At 56.4% G+C, this 16271-nt stretch overlaps 2 protein-coding genes and 1 long non-coding RNA gene across 9 annotated transcripts in view; 2 read left to right on the top strand and 1 right to left on the bottom strand.

Annotated features, from left to right (window-relative positions):
* The window catches only part of MIEF2 (mitochondrial elongation factor 2), a 5235-nt gene extending 4601 nt beyond the window's left edge, over positions 1 to 634 (top strand). For all 5 annotated transcript variants that reach the window (XR_006714743.1, XM_045487582.1, XM_045487584.1 and 2 more), the window contains one exon: positions 88 to 634. The gene's annotated coding sequence lies outside the window, so the exon portion shown is untranslated. The remainder of the gene's footprint in view (positions 1 to 87) is intronic.
* The window catches only part of LOC123603112, a 16828-nt gene extending 9628 nt beyond the window's left edge, over positions 1 to 7200 (top strand). Inside the window, exon 2 of the long non-coding RNA XR_006714744.1 lies at positions 7104 to 7200. This is a non-coding gene — a long non-coding RNA (uncharacterized LOC123603112). The remainder of the gene's footprint in view (positions 1 to 7103) is intronic.
* Positions 6533 to 16271, bottom strand: part of TOP3A (DNA topoisomerase III alpha) — a 27185-nt gene continuing 17446 nt past the window's right edge. For all 3 annotated transcript variants that reach the window (XM_045487574.1, XM_045487576.1, XM_045487575.1), the window contains 6 exons: positions 14359 to 14472; positions 14092 to 14257; positions 12775 to 12918; positions 10161 to 10283; positions 8491 to 9134; positions 6533 to 7122 (listed from right to left, as the gene is read on the bottom strand). In XM_045487574.1, coding sequence (XP_045343530.1) covers positions 6944 to 7122; positions 8491 to 9134; positions 10161 to 10283; positions 12775 to 12918; positions 14092 to 14257; positions 14359 to 14472 — 1370 coding nt within the window. In that variant the 3' untranslated portion in view covers positions 6533 to 6943. The remainder of the gene's footprint in view (positions 7123 to 8490; positions 9135 to 10160; positions 10284 to 12774; positions 12919 to 14091; positions 14258 to 14358; positions 14473 to 16271) is intronic.

The following is a 16271-nucleotide window of genomic DNA, read 5'->3' as shown; positions in this document are numbered from 1 at the left end:
GAGTTAGCGCTTTCCTCGGGTGCCAGCTGCAGGCATCTCGAGGCTTCTGGTGCTGGATGGTAAATACGTGTTTGTTTTGTCCCCCAGGGGTCGGAGTCACCTGGTACCCCCGGATTGCAGCTTTGGGGCTGATTTAAAGGCCGCGTCTCCCGATGTCACCTGCGTGTCTAGTTGGCTTGTCGAGCTCTCCCCTCTAGCCTGGAACAGGAGCTCAGTCTGGCGTGCTGCCCACCTCGTACCTCAGGGGAAGGCCCCTCTCCCTCCAACCGGGCCATTTTTCTCTTTGGGCAGAGAGGCCCCTGGGAGAGCCCCCTTCCGCTGCTGGGGGAGCCAAGGTTCCCTGTGCTGCCCACCTTGCCTAGAGGCAGGGCTGTCTGACTAGCTGCTGCTGGGTCTGGCCGGAGAGCGGAGGCCGTGCCTTCCCAGGGAGGCCAGCTGAGCGGGCCTGACCTCCACAGTGCCAACCTGAACTGCTCCCCGCTGACGCCTGTGTCCTCACTGAAGCCTGGCAGAGGTGGGGAGGGAGGGCCGCCCCACCTCCCAGGCATCCGTCCCGTCTTTGGTATCCTTCTTGCTGAAGCAAAGCTATGCCTCAAAGAATGTGAATGAGAATAAAAGGAAAAATTCAAACGTCTGTGTGATTTGTGCTGGGCCCTTATACACCGGTCTTTGGAGTCCTGGAAGCTTGGCCACAGGTCTCGGCATCAGCCTGGAGGTGTTAGGACCGAACTGGAAAAGTAGGTTACACGGAGGGATGATACTACGGGATTCCTGGTGTGACGTTTCACTTTAGTAATGGGAACCAACTAGTTAGGGACTCTTTTTTCCCCCCAGAGCCTAAACTCCTCAAGCCCCCATGTCTTCTGTGGCAAGCCAGGGCTGCCCCCCAGCCAGCTCGTCAGTGTTCAGAGAAATGTGAGGTTCCCACCTCCCCACCATGTGCTTTGGGCCATGAGTGCTCAGGGTGTGGCCACCACCGCCACTGTTCCCGTCCTGCTTTTCATTCCCATCTTGGTGTGTTTCCTGAGGCGAACCCACCCCTTTGAACCAGGAGTACAGGACAAGGAGCAGGATCAATGTCCCCTCTTGTCTGAGAGCCTGCGCATGGAATGGACGAGATGCCTGGACCTCTGGATGTGGGACCGTGGGCTGCCTCTGAAGCTCATGAGGGCCCTGCCACGGGCCTTCAGACAGCTGGATGGCTCCACGGAGAGACGGTGGTGAGGGTCAGAGGGCGGGAGACTGGCTTAGCCAAGGTCCATTCGGGTCACTTGGCTTGGGAACCGGTGCACAGGGAGCTTTGAGCCGCTGTAATGGCAGCCGGGTGTTGGCAAGGGAGCAGCCTGGAGGCAGACGCAGGCTGGGCCTTGGTATTCCTGTTGGTAAAGTAAATTACGTAATACCAACTTCTCAGGCAGGTGTCCGGAGTAACTGCTGGTGTGGTGTTAGCACGGGGCTTGGCTAACATAGGAACCAGACTGTCGGCCCCTGCCGCCTCCCCACCGACACAGCAAGGGGCTCCCGGCGCCAGGCCTGTGTCTGACCAAGCCGTGCTCCTCAGGACCCCCATGGAGGGCTGGCTGGGCACAGCCGGGGGCAGCAGTCTGGAAGCCAGCTGAGTCCAGAGCCCCTCTTCGTAGATGATCAAACCCCACCACGTGGTGCCCTCCATGGAAGCCCCATGCTTCAGGTAGCTCTGAGAAATTCTCCCGCTACGATTTCAGTAAGAAAAACCCAGGATGAATTAAAAAAAAAGAGAGAAAGGAGGTGCTCGTGGTTACATCACTCACCCAAGGTTAGTGTCTGGGACTTTCAGCTGCTGGCCAGAGAACTGGAAACAAATCATCATTTTGCTAAGAGCCTTTTCAGGACCTCGTGTGCTGGGCCAGCCCAGAGCGGTTGCTGATCAGTTTCACGCACCCCCTTTAACGCAAGGGCCACTCCAAGTCTGTCTGAGCCACTTGTGGGCTCAGCCCAGGGTCTAAATGTCTTAATATTTAGACTCTGGCCACAGTGGCAAAAGCAGGCAATCTGTGTCCTTGACTTAGCTTTACCATGTGACCCAAAGCCAGGAGCTCTGATGACTGGGGCACAGCAGAGATGCTACCTGCCCAGAGAGAATCGCCGATGCAGATAAAAAACAAAAAACAGCCCCCCCCCCAAAAAACAGCAAATAGAAACTTACTAATTTAAAACATGTCACCGACACCCCTTCCACCCTGAGTCCAGAATAAATCTGTACATAAAACGTATCCTTTTTGTAAATCCACTTGTCTGCACTTCTCTTCAGGAAACGCTTAGCTGCAGAACAGTCTACGAAGTGGGGCTACCTTTCGTTCCCTAGAGCCGACCTGTCCAGTTGTTCCAATCTTCGCGATGACGGTAGATCCCCCTTACCCATGGTTTCGCTTTCCGCGGTTTCAGTTCTGCCTGGTCGACTGCGGACCAGAAGCAGATGACCCTCCTGATGTATCGTCGTGTCAATAGCAGCCTGGCGCTACGTCACAAGGTCCACGCCATTCACCTCCCTTCATCACGCATTTTATCATCTCATATCCTCACAGGAAGGGTGGGTACAAGTGCCATACGGTGTTTTGAGAGGGAGAGAGAGGCCACATTCACATCTCTTTTATTACAATATATTGTTATAGTTGTTCTATTATAAGTTATTGTGAATTTCCTACTGTGCCTAATTTATAAATTGGACTTTCTCCAACTTTCTCATGTATTCTGGGAAAAGGCATAGTAAAACTCAGAGTATATAGGGTTTGGTACTATCCGCAGTTTTAGGCATCCACTGCGGGGGGGTCTTGGGATGTATCCCCCACCCATAAGCGGGGGGATAATTGTACTTAAAAAATAAACCCTGGGGTGCCTGAGTGGCTCAGTCAGTTAAGCGTCCTTCAGCTCGGGTCATGATCTCACGGTTCGTGGGTTCGAGCCCCATGTCAGGCTCTGTGCTGACAGCTCAGAGCCTGGAGCCTGCTTCGGATTCTGTGTTTCCCTCTGTCCCTCCCCTGCTTGCTCTCTCGCTCTCTCTCTCTCTCTCTCTCAAAAATAAATAAAACACATTAAACAACAACAACAACAAACCCTGAAGAAAGCCTCTGTGCACACAAGCTGTGGCACAGGACATTCCTGGCAGTGCAAAGCATTCAGTGTTCAGACCCTGAAGGATCCGGCCAAACTGCATTCTGGAAGGACGTGGGTCAGCAGGCCGGAAAACTGGCCCAGAGCACCGAGCTGACACCGGCCGGCTGGGCAGGAAGGGCGAGTGCCTGTGTCGAGGAGGCGGAAGCCTGGGGCCCACGCCCACGCCCGCGCCTCTGCCCCATCGCGGCGGCTCCCAACCTCCTTCCAGCAGACTTCACGACTTGGGAGATGCACGCTCCCACCAGCCGTGCTGGCTGTCTGTGGCTCTCCACACCTACCTGGACCGCGCCGAGAAGCTGTCTCTTCAGTGTCAGCTGAGGGGCCACCTGGTTCCTTCACGAGCCAGAATCTACCTCGAGAATTGCCTCTGAGCTAGCTTGCGAGGCACGCGAGGAAGGCACTTCTCGAGCTTTGGTGGCAAAGGGCCCTTCCCCTTCAGATTTATGTGGCTGGCGGGGCCCAAAAGGGCGCTGGGGCCCAGGGGTGGGGGCTGGAGCTGCCCACCCAGCAGCCTGTAGGCCAAGGCCACTGCTCCAGCTCCGGCCTGTTCACCCTAAAACGGAGGCCTTCAACCTGGCACATCGCATATGTCTCACGCATTTACATTTTTCAGAAGTCAATTTTTCTTTTGTAATCAGAAAAAGTTATTTAAAAAAAAAAAACAAAACAAGCAAACCCCAGCAACACGACCATTTGATTGCACTCGCTTTGTTGAGGACGCTAAGGCTGTAGCGGACGAAGCCCAGATTGTACCCCAAAGACGGGCTCCCGGGACGCTGTTTTGCGTCCTTTCTGCACTCCTGCCAACTTCCTGGGACAGCACAGTCCATCGGGCCGCGCCTTCAGGCCGGTGGGAAGGCCAGACTCTCCAGCTCCTTCAGTCGTGACCTCGCAACCCGGAGCCCCGCTCCCCCACCATGAACACGGCAGTCTGAGGCGGGGATGGGGCGCACACATCTGACCCCGGAAGGGATGGCCGGGGGGGGGGGGGGGGGGCGGGGAAGAGTGGTACCACCTGGCGCGCTAGCTGAACCTGCACCACTTTGTATTCTAGTCCCGGGAACTCGAACACCACGCGCGATCCCGGGGTCTGAGCAGGTGACGTGTTCCTGGGAGGAGCGTGGGCTGTGATTCACCCCAAAGGGCTGCAGCGTCTCCTGCCGCTGTCCCAGGAGCTGGTGCCCAGTGTGCCCGGCACGCGTGGAGCGGCGGGGGGCGGGGAAGGGGACTTATCTGTAGTTTCCAGCTGCTCTAAGACCAGGAAGCATCAGGGATGGATTCTGTGAGCCCGGGGCAGGCAGACCAGCTGACGGGGAGGTGTGCGCGGTATCAGCCAGGCTTCCTCTCCTCCGAGGGGCGGCAGGCGGCTTGCCCCGCAGCGTGGAGAACAGTGTGGACTCTCCCAGAGCTCCGAGGTGCAGGCATGGCAGCCGACTTCAACTCCTGCTTGACAGCTTCTAGGGGTAAGCAGGTCCCCATCCGGGCCGCGATCGCCACCATCAGACGGGCAGCAGGCCTGCCTTGCAGGGAGGCTGGGAAGCCGATTAACACGGCTCGCGATCCGCCTGGCCTAGTGCTCAGCTGCAACCAGGACTCGGCGAGCTGGGGTGGTCTTCGCCTCGGCCCTGCACCGCACAAGCTGTACGTGGGGGTCCATACGGGGGTCCAAACCTTTCCAGTCACCATTAGAGGGGGACAGATCAATTTCTTGTTGCCTGAACGCTGCCAGCCTGAGCAGGCCATCAAGGGACCTGGAAAACTCCCCCGCGGGTTGTGTCGGTGATGTTCTCACTGCAGCCAGTCAGGCCTGGCTCTGACCTCCCGCCAAAGAGCCCCCAGGTGCGTACCATCACCCTGTTACAGACGAGGCCTCTCCGGCTCAGCAGTTAGGGCACAAGTCCGGGGAGGCACGGCAGGCTGGTGGAGAGTCAGCACCCCAGCCAGGTCTGACCCGGGGACAGTCCAACCCGGTAGCGTTTGGTCCTGGCACACACGGGAGTTACCTGTGGGAAGATTAAAATCCGCAGATACGCACGTAAAATCTAGAACCTATAAAGAACTCTTACGCGACAAGACAACAACAGGACACAGTAAGCCCATGAAAAGATGCGCGACGTCAACGGCCGTTCGGAAAATGCGCGTCAAAACCACGGGAACACTTCACACCCATTAGGATGGGTAATAAAATAATTATCCAAAGGAGGAAAATACGTGCTGGTGAGGATGCGGAGAACTCCCTTGTGCGCTGTTGGCGGGAACGTAAAATGGGGCAGCTGCTGTGGAAAACCGCTTGGCGGTTGCACAGAATTACCCGGAGAGCCGGCAGGTCCAGTCCCAGGTGGGCACACCAAAGAATTGAGAACAGGGGGTCGCGTCTTTTTTTTTTTTTTTTTTTTTTTTAGGTAGGCTTCATGCGCGGAGCGGAGCCTAAAGTGGGGCTCAAACTCATGACCCCGAGATCAGGACCTGACCTGACATCCAGAGTTGGATGCTTAACCAACAGAGCCACCCAGGCTCCCCACGATGTTCAAATCTTGTACCTGAGCGTATAGGAACGCCATTGACGAGAGCCAAAATGTGGAAACGGATCGAATGTCCGTCAACTTCTGCCCGGAGGGACATAGTGTGGTTCATCCACATGACCGAATATCACTTGGTCACGAGTACTGACACGCGCTTGTGGATGACCTGGAGGACGACGCGCTAAGTCGGAAGAAGCCACAGAAAGTCGCATGCTCTGTGATTCCGTGTATAAGAAATGTTCAGGACAGGGAAAACCATCAAGACGGAAAGTAGACTGGTGTTGCTGAGGGCTGGGGGGAAGGGAATAAAACACAACAGCAGGGCCGTGACCCACCCCGCCGCCCGGACGCTCCACGAGCAACTCTGGGCCACCCGCTGCTCTTACAAAAACGCTGCCCGCTGCCATCCAGGCAGGGAATGGAGCTGTCAGTCAAACCAAACGGTACAGGGCCAGGAGTCCAAAACCCAAGGGGAGTTCACTTCGTCACCTACTAGCATTGCAACTCCGGGCAACTCACACCCCGTTTCTGCTTCTCTTCTAACCAGTGAAAGAAACCACACGGTTATGCATCATTCAGAGGGTTTTGTAAAGACAGACCAGGGACACGGCCACCTCTGCGAAGCGTGGAAGCATCCGGAATCTCGTACCGTGTCTCTGCTCTGCGGGGCAAGCTGCTTGTGGGGCTGAGAGCGCTTGGGCTTGCTGCCTGCCGTGTGGACAGGGAGGACGGGCAGGGGCCGGGAAGAGAGGCGCAGGGGGCCAGAGACAGGAGAGAGGTCCCCCCGAGCACTGGCTGGCGTCTGTGGCTGGCGTTCCCGCCACCGTTCACCGGACACTGCACCACACCCACCAGAAGAGAGGGACGGAATTCTTTATTAAGGCACGCGAGCTGTGGGAGCCGCTCCCACGGACACAATTCTAGAACCAGAGCCGCTCCCATCCCCTTCTCAGAATGTCTGTGGGCGAAGCCCCTTCCAGGCTGCCTGGAGCCACAGCGCGGGATGCACCCACCCCGCTGGTAAATGCTTTGCGGCGCCAGCAGCAAGAAGCCCAGGCGGGGAGCCACCGTCCACCAGAGACGGGACTTCTCGAGACAGCAGTCCAGATCCGGACTCCCGAGCACGACAGGCGGTGAGACTCCAAAAGCCGCCACTTTCCGCAAAGCCTCCAGGGCAGCGAAGGGCAGCCCGGTCCCGGTGAAAACAGCTTATTCCTGAGACGGAAGGAGCAGGTGTGAGGACGTGGCCCTCTCTCCCCTCCCCTGCCTCATGTGTTCTGAGGACAGAAGGGACGGGTGTGTCCAGGCTGGTGGCAAACGCTGCATTTCCGGGGCTTCTTGGCCGTGGAGCCCGTGTCTGAGGAAGTGGCCCGGGCTCTTTTGCTTCTGGCCTCTGGCCCCTGGATTCTGCCCCTGCCTCTTGGCCAGGTCTGGACTCCGAGACTCCCTGTGGGAAGAGTCAGGGGAAGGCTGACTTTGGAACAGACACACAGAAGTGGCCAGAAATACAGGTCCCAGCACTGGGCGGGGGGCGTCCCTCCGGTCTTTGTATGGTCATGTCCGTGCACAGGCCAGTCTCCCTTCCCTCCTCGCCACACACGGTGTGTCCCCCGCTTCCGTTGCCCCGACACCACTCCCTAAAGGACCCTGTCTGTGTCCTTGAAGGCCTTGGCCCACCATCACTATCCTGATAAGGAGGGCACTACTGTCACTTCACACAGGCCTTCTTTACAGAAGCAACATCCTGCCAACTGGCCTGAGGCCACATGGAGAAGCAGCAAAACCCAGCAGGCCTGTGACCAACAACCTGCTCCCCACCGTCCGTGCCAGGAAACGGGAGTTCTGGATTCCTCCAGCCCTCAAATGGGCCTCTTAGTTTGGACCGCCCTGTGTCACCCGGGACAACTGATCAGCGGGCCTGGACGTCAGACACCACTTCCTGGACCACCTCTCACACACTGCAAACCGAGTCTGTCGTGGCAGCGGCTGCCTCCAGCCCCCTTGGGCACTGGTAGCCAGCCCTGCGCCTTCCCCAGCCTTCTGGGTTCTTCCTGTACAGGCAGAGCTGGCAATGTGTGCTAGAATCACCGTCTGAGACTTAACTCAACTCTTCTGAGACAGGAACCCTAAGGAAGGTAGGCAAATGCCCAGCTCACCGAGGAAACTGAGGCGGTGAGGCCGGGGCCCTTCGTTCAAGGTTCTATAGCTAGGCTTTGGGACCAGCTCTGTCCGACAACAGGCCTTTCGGCTATTCTCAGGTACCGACTAAGCTTCTGCCGCGCACTGGGGTGGGCAGGGACCGCTTCCAAGTGCCTCCGGGCGCGTGATCTGCCTTGCCCCAACGTCTGGGTGGTGGTTCTCACCAGACCCAGTTACCGGACCCAAACCATGTAACTCTGGGCAGGTTCCTAGACATCCCCAGGGCCAGGCTCCGCAGCTGAAGACAAGGACCTTGCGAGCCTACCGAGGCTAGAGGAGCACAGAGCCGAGCGGTCCGGCCGACCTCAGGCTGTGCTGCAGTGCGACCCCCAGCGGAGGCGGTTCGCTGGGACTCAACTGCCCCGTTTGTACAACTGTGAGCACGTGCTGAGCTGACGGGGGCGGAAGACGGACAGACAGCATGTCTAGCATAGTGCCAGGTGCGCAGTGGGCAGCTCTGTGGGCTGCAGCCGGCCTTGAATTTGGCATGAAGACCGTGCGCACCTGCGGGCCCCACCGCTGCCCTGCCCTCCCTTCAGGGGCCGCCCTTGCTCTAGGAGGTGGACGCCACGCGAACCGCAGCAGAGCCCCGGCCCGGCTACACGTCCCGTCTCACCTGGGGCCACATTCTCGTCCGCCCACTGGAAGAAGCCGCACTGCTGCTCTCTTGGCTTGGCGCATGTGTGGAACTGGCGCCCCTTGTTGGGCCCGTCCTTCTGCACCGTCCGGGTGACGGTGGGCTGGCTGCACAGGCACGACGTGCCCCCTCCGCTGTCATCGCCAGGTCTGCCAAACCCACCCCGGCGATGCCCCGGGCCAGGCGGGCGTCCTGCCGAGCCACCTGAGGGTCTTGGTGCCGAGGGGGGGGCCCCCCCTGCATCCGGGGGGCTGCTGTCGGCCCACAGGAAGAAGTTGCAGCCGCCACCGTTGCACTTATAAAATTGCCGGCCCTGGTTGGGACCCTCTTTCCGGACGGTGAGCAGCACGGCCTCCTGGCCACAGTTGCAGGTCACAGAGTCACTTTCACCAGTGGCGGCGGGTGGTGGCAGGGCCCGGGGGGCGCTGTCGATTCTGTTCAGGGACTGGCTAGCCTGCAGGTGGTTAGAGGGCTGGCTGGCTGGCTGGCTGGCTCTGGGGGCGCCCCGTGAGAGTCTTAGGTCCAGGAGCTCCATCAGGGTCTCATCACATCCTCCGACGCAGCCCACAAACTCCAGAGGCATGGTCGGGGGAAGGCTGCCACGTTTAAACTTGAACTTCAACCTAGTGAGGCCAGAAGGTGAGTGAAAGCATGAACCACCAGCTGTAAGTCTTCTGGTCCGAAAAGGGCTGCGCCCACCCTGGGCCTCCCCTCGGTGCCCCAGGAGCCCACGCCAGCCACCTGCCAACCGCTAGCCCGTCCAGCTGTCACGAGGGCAGAGGGGGAGACAGGGGAAATCTAAGATCCCAATTAATCACCAAAATACAGAAGTCTCTGAAAGGTTCACTTCCTGTAACACCAGCGGCTCTCAGGCTCCTGGAGGCTCCCGGCCCTTTCAAGGTATTTTGTTACAAGGCTAGGAAGTTACAGCGGTCATTCTTCCCTGCTGTAGGCATGCGACTCTGCCAAAGGCCACAGCCCATGCCACGGGCCCAGCACACTGCCTGAGAGCAGAGGCCGGAGTCCAACAGTCTCCTATCTAAAGCCAGACATTAGACTTAGAGAAATGGAAAACAATGCATTGTTTTGTTTTGTTTGGTTTGGTCTGCTTTGGAAGTAAGTAAAAACATGCCATTTATGTCAGTATGCAATGTATGCATTGTAAAATTAATACATATGTCTTTAAATGCCTCCACTTTAATTTAGGTGGTTAATCTAAATTGATAAGCTTATCGATAAGCTTAACCTAAGTTAATTAGATAAGTTAATTAATTAGATAAGTTAATCTAAATTGATAAGCTTATTGATGAGCTTAACTCACAACAAAGCTCTTTGGGCTCCTCAATGATTTTTACCAGTGTAAGGGGTCCTATGGCCAAAAGGTCTGAGGACCGGTTCTACACGAGGGCTCTGGGCCTTTGGGAGGAGCCTGGAAGCCACGGCCGACCCACGAATATTCTCTTCCCCATGCCCTACTTGGCAGCAATCTAGCTGGAAAGGGAAGGGACACAGACCGATTTAGGACTGCCAACCCAGCTGCTGCTGAGAGCACCGATCGCCCCCGGCCACGCAGCGGTCTAGGAATGAAAGTCCCGGGAGATTCCCTCCCACCTGTGCTCTTCCTGCAGCCGACTCAGGGGCCAGCTCACCTGTAAACAGGGTGCGGCTGACAAACCGGACACACAGTCCCATCCCTGCTGGCCTCCAGCACAGAGTCAGGGAACCACATGGCCGATCGGCATTCTGGGAAACCGGTGCAGCTGAGGTAGAACCTGGAGGGCAGAGGGAGCAGGGTCAGGCAGGAGCCACCAGACTGCATGCAGGAAATAAACATTCCTAGACTGTCACCCATCTGGCAGGGAGACTTTTCCTCAGTTGATTAAGGGAGATTTTGATTTTTCTGAAGGACACGTAAATGGATACACAGTCGCTGGTACTGATGAGAAAAACTAGCCTGCATTTATCTCCCACCTTCCTGAAAAAAAGAAATACGTATTGCTGACTCTGCTTTCTTTAGAAGCACCAAACCAGGGTGCCTGGGGAGCTCCGTCAGTTAAGCTTCCGACTTGGTTTCAGCTCAGGTCTTGATCTCACAGTTTGGGGGGGTCGAGCCCCGAGTTGAGCTCTGCACTGTCAGTACAGGGCCTGCTTGGGATTCTCTCTCCCCCTCCCCCATGCTCTTGCACACATGCCCGCGGTCTCTCTCTCAAAACGAATAAATAAAACAAAACCAAAAAACCACCCACTGACCAACCCGGGCCATAGCAAGGTTCTGCTCAGGCTCTGCTCAGGTTCCGGGCTGTGTGCTCTCAGACCTTCCCCAACTTCTCCACACGACAATTCTGATGGAAACCGTTGACACTCTCAGTTTACAGTGGGGCAAACTGAGGTGGGGAACAGTCTGGAAACCTGCCCAAGGATGCACATGCGGTGAGTAAGAGAGCTGGGAATAGAACTCTATCTGTCTGATGAAAGAGCTTTTACTCAGGACACCTGCACCACATCATTCTGAGGTTTTTATCTATTTAAATAATCTCTACACCCAATGTCAGGTTCAAACCCGCGACCCGGAGATCAAGAGTTGTGTGCTCTTCCGACTGAGCCAGCCAGGTGCCCCTTGGCCAACAATTCCCTACAGCTTCCAGCCACGAAACTTTAGGGCTGGACTAGCCAACGTGAACACAGTTTACGATGTCCTTTGACCATGCCTGGGTACGACCAGACCAGGGGAAAACTAACCAAACCCCAAACCCCAATTATTCAAACAGCTAATCCACTGAGAATCGGCAACTATCAGATAAGTCCTGGAGTGGTAAATTCCACAAGACAATCCCCAGACCCCCCTGCCTGCCCCCGGTGACTCAAGCACTCGGAGAACTTCAGAGTTCACAGCACAGCACTTACTAAGCCCTCGCATGTGGCAGTCCGCACCGGGCGAAGCCTGTACCAGCACCGGCTCGTATGTGTGCACCTGCTGCCCACTGCCAAGTTGGGCCCATTAACCTCTGGTTTCTGAGAGCCGGCCTGGCCTTCTCTTCGCCCAGGCCAGTGACGGGTCAGTAGTCGGGGATGCCACCTGGTCTGGTGGCAGCACAGAGGTGGCACACGGCTGCAGCCCAAAAGCAGCGAAGGAATGAAGGGCCGCGAAGACCTGGGATCAAATTCTGCCTTTCCTGCTTCCCAGGGCTGCCTGCTGCAGACAAGTCGCTTCAGCCCACGAAGCCTCAGCCTCCACTCCGTACGAAACTGAGGTAAAAACACCACCCTGCTGTGTGGTTATGGAGTCCAGAATGTAGGTCGAGGACCGTGCATCGTGCCCCCCACAGGGATGGCACGTGATAAATGACAGCCACCATCTCCATTCCCCACTCCTGCTGTGAACACCTGCCAGTGGCCAGGGGCCAGCTTGGGGAGCCTCGCAACAAACTGCCTACCTGCACTAAGAGTGAGAAGGCATGTGGCACGTCCAGGTCCAAATCAGCGCCAAAACCGGAAGAAGAAAAGCAGTGCCGCTGAGTATCTCTAACACGTCAGGCCCTGCGCTACTAGACTTCTGACCCATGACGCCAAACCCTCACCCTTCCCAGAGTAGACCCCACCGCCCCAGGTTTATGGAAAATTGGCGCTTAGTAGTTAAGTAACCTGCTCTGGGGCACAAAACTTGTGTGTGGCAGAAGTGAGATTTGAACTCAGACCCAACGGGGTCCTCAGCTCATGCTTCTCCACCATCCTCCACACGGTGAGTGGGCGGCATCTGATCCACAAGGGACGCAAATCTGCCGTCATCCCCCACCTCCTCTGGATCCCAGGTCATGTCACGACTCCAAGGCCGGGTCCCTGTCAGCTAGCCTTCTACCTCCAATACCTAGTGCAGGGGCCGGCAGCAGCAGGCCTGCCTTTAAATAATGACACAGAGGGGCGCCTGGGTGCCTCAGTCGGTTAAGCGGCCGACTTCCGGCTTGGGTCATGATCTCGCGGCCTGTGGGTTCGAGCCCCGTGTCGGGCTCTGTGCTGACAGCTCAGAGCCTGGAGCCTGCTTTGGATTCTGTATCTCCATCTCTCTCTGCCCCTCCCTCACTAGTACTCGGTCTCTCTCTCTCTCTCAAAAATAAACATTAAAAAAAAAAAATAATAAATAAATAAATAAGTACACAAACAAACAAAGACAGACACAGAAGTGAAACGACAGGGCCCTGCAGGGGGCTGTATGGACAACCCAGCAAGTGCTGGGTGAGCACCGGCGGGGACAAGTCTGGCACTGACCCGCCACTCTTCTTGGTCTTGAGGACCATGTCCTTGTTGCACTGCGGGCACTTCTTGATGGGCTCTGGCATGGCTGGGTAGATGGCTTCTTGCTGGGCCACCTCTGCCCCTTCCCCAAAGTACTGGGATAAGGCCTCGTCCAATCTGAAGGAAGAGCAAAACATTTACGATATTCTTACGCGTGCACAGCATGAGTGTGACGAGGGGAACTGGCGGGCTGCTCGCCGCAGGCCTGATGCGGAGAACGGAGGCAGACGGAGCTGTGTTGGCCAAGCGGCCCTGGCTCCTCTCTGGCTCCTGGCAGCTCCCGGGAGTGATCCAGCTATAGGCAGGTACTTTTGCCTTGTCACCAGCCCCGCACCAAACAAAACTGCACAGGGTCCTAGCATGCACTCCAGAAGTGTCTGTCTGTCTGGATTTACACTTAAATGAGCTCATCCTGGGGCCCCTGGGTGGCTGAGTTGGTTGAGCGTCTGACTTCAGCTCAGGTCATCATCTCGCGGTCCTTGAGTTCAAGCCCCGTGTCGGGCTCTGTGCTGACAGCTCGGAGCCCGGAGACTGCTTCGGATTCTGTGTCTCCCTCTCTCTCTGCCCCTCCCCCACGCATGCCCTCTCTCTTTCTCTGTCAAGAATAAACATGAAAAATAAATAAACTAGCTCATCCATTTCTCTTTTTTTAAGATTTTATTTTTAAGTAATCTCTACACCTAACACAGGGCTCGAACTCAACCCTGAGATCAAGAGTCACATGGTCTACCGACAGAGCCCGCCGGGTGCCCTGGCTCATCCGCTTCTTTGCCAAACTGGCACGGGGTAGAAAACAGGTTTGCGTCCAACAACATGCACACGTGCCGCTTGCTGCGTGGCCACCTCCAAAAAATACTCCACAGAGCAAACGTGTCCTACACCAGCACTAGGTTTCCTGCCCCACGGCTGTGCTGCCTGTTAACTCAGGACAATTAAAATCAAGAGAATGGCATCTCTATCTGGCGCCAGTAGCCTGGCATGACCGGACCAGATCTTTCCGTTTACCGTTTGTATGCTGACGAAGCTCTAGGGGAAGGGGAACCCTCGGGAGGAAAGCCCGAAGGGGAAGGAGCTGCATGGGGACGGCCCTGCCAGGCACACCGCCGGCTGTGATGAACTGGCCGGAGGACATCTAACCACCCGCGGCACACACTTCACGAGGCGCGAGGAGGCGCGCCGCCCGGTTTCTGCTGAATCACCCCTACCCGCTCCCGCTGCTCAGGGAGAGGTTACGGCCCAGGAGGCAGAGCTAAGTGACCGCGTGCGCACACAAGTAGGATCCGGACTCACTTCTTTGCTTTGGCCACTGCTTCAGTGAAAACCTGTTTGTATTTCTGGACTTGCTGCCTCAGGACCACCAACTTGTCCTTCTTCCCCTCACAGATCAGCTTCAGATCAGCTTCCAGCTCAGCCCGGAGGTTGGGCTTGGACATCTCATAGCCCATGGAGTCATAGCCTGCAGGGGCAAGAGCGGTGTTCTACGTGGCCCCGGGCGACACCTTCGGGGACTTTAGTTACGCGGCTCCGCCAATACCCCCGCAAGCTCCTCCTCCTTACCTTCCACAAGCCCCATGCCTAGATGCCCGGGCAGAAACCGCTTGTCCGGGGTGAGCCCGACGTACATCCGGGCTTTGATGGTCTCGATGTGCTCCGCATGAGTGGCATCAGTACCTGAAAGCCAGTCCTGGTTACTCGGGGTGATGCAGACCGTACCCCCCCCCCCCCAAGTGTCCTGTGGGCACCTTCCTCTGCCTGGAGTTCTTATTCTTGGTAAGACACCTCCCTTCGCATCCGGCCCACGCAGAAACCACACTTCTCCCTCGCATCCACTTCCTCACTTAAGCTGTCAATGTCAGCTTCACAACTCCTGCATCTTTGTCCTCTGCTCCATGTGGCAGAGCCACGGCTGGAGCCACGTCACGTCATCTGCATCAGTGCAATGTGCTCGGTCTCCTCCTTTCTGGCTGCTTCCTCCACCCACCCCTTCTTTATGCTGTGGCCAAAGGGTTCTCTGCAAATGTAGCTCTGGCATCAGAGAAATGCAAATCAAAACCACAGAGGTACCACTTCACGCCCACTTGAATGGGTATAACCAAAAAGCACTGATAACCACAAATGTTGGCGAGGGCACGGAGAAACCTCAAGCCTCAAGCGTTGCTCCCAGAGCGTAAAACGGTGCAGCCGCCACGGCAAACAGTCCAGAACTTCCTTAAGAGGTAAACACAGAGTTACCGTAGGACCCAGACATTCTACTGCTAGGTTATCTACCCTAGAGGACCGGAAACTGTCCACACACAAACCGGGACACAAATGTGCACCGGGACGAATGGGAAGGACCCAAAAGTCCATCGACTGAGGAATGGATAAACAAACCGGGGTGTATCTGCACAACGGGACAGCACCAGCCAAGAGGGAAAGGAGTGCTGACTCCCGCCACGGTGTGGATGACCCCTGAGAACACGCTAAGCGGAAGAAGCCGGTCACCAAAGGCCACACGCCGTATCGTTCTAGTCAGAAAGATGAGTGGTTGCCCAGGACTGGAGGGACTGGAGAGAAGGGGGCATGGGGTGTGATTGCTAATGGGCACGGGGTTTCTTTCTGAGACAACGAAAACGTTCTAAGTTTAATTGTGGGGAGGGTTGCACACTTTTGTGAATATATCGGACGCTGATTTGGACGGCTTACATCAGTCAAGTGTGTGGTATGTGAATTATATCTCAATAAAGCTGGTAACATTTTTAGTTTTTTTTTTTTTTAAAGCTGGTAACATATTAAAAAACGTAGCTCTCTTGAGCGCCTGGGTGGCCGACTCTTGGTTCCGGCTCAGGTTGTGATCTCAGTTTGTGAGATCGAGCCCCGCATCAGGCTCCCTACTGACAGTGTGGAGCCTGCTTGAGATTCTCTCCCTCCCTCTCTCTCTCTCTGCCCCTCCTTCACTCTCTCTCAAAAGAAATAAAAATAAAAAAATAAGTCCTTGCTCCTTTCCTCAGAAATCTTTTTTTTTTTTTTTTTTTAATTTTTTTTTTCAAGGTTTATTTATTTTTGGGACAGAGAGAGACAGAGCATGAACGGGGGAGGGGCAGAGAGAGAGGGAGACACAGAATCGGAAACAGGCTCCAGGCTCTGAGCCATCAGCCCAGAGCCCGACGCGGGGCTCGAACTCCCGGAACGCGAGATCGTGACCTGGCTGAAGTCGGACGCTCAACCGACTGCGCCACCCAGGCGCCCCTCCTCAGAAATCTTAAACTGCGCTCTGCTAGCCACAGGCCAACACCCAAGCTCGTTAGGCAGGCAGGCCGGCCCTGCAGTCAGGCTCAAGTCATCTTCCCAGCCTCACCTTCCGTGCACACCCCCGGCCACAGTGCCACGTGCTTCCCTGTGCCTCCGTCCTCCTGCAGACTCGCCGGTGCCTGGCTTGCCTTCACTCGCCAGGAATCCTTCCTATGAGGTTTAAGGCCCCTGCCCGCTCC

Source organism: Leopardus geoffroyi, chromosome E1 (assembly GCF_018350155.1).
Source record: "Leopardus geoffroyi isolate Oge1 chromosome E1, O.geoffroyi_Oge1_pat1.0, whole genome shotgun sequence".
Classification (NCBI taxonomy): domain Eukaryota; kingdom Metazoa; phylum Chordata; class Mammalia; order Carnivora; family Felidae; genus Leopardus; species Leopardus geoffroyi.
This window is presented reverse-complemented; position numbering and strand designations above follow the sequence as displayed.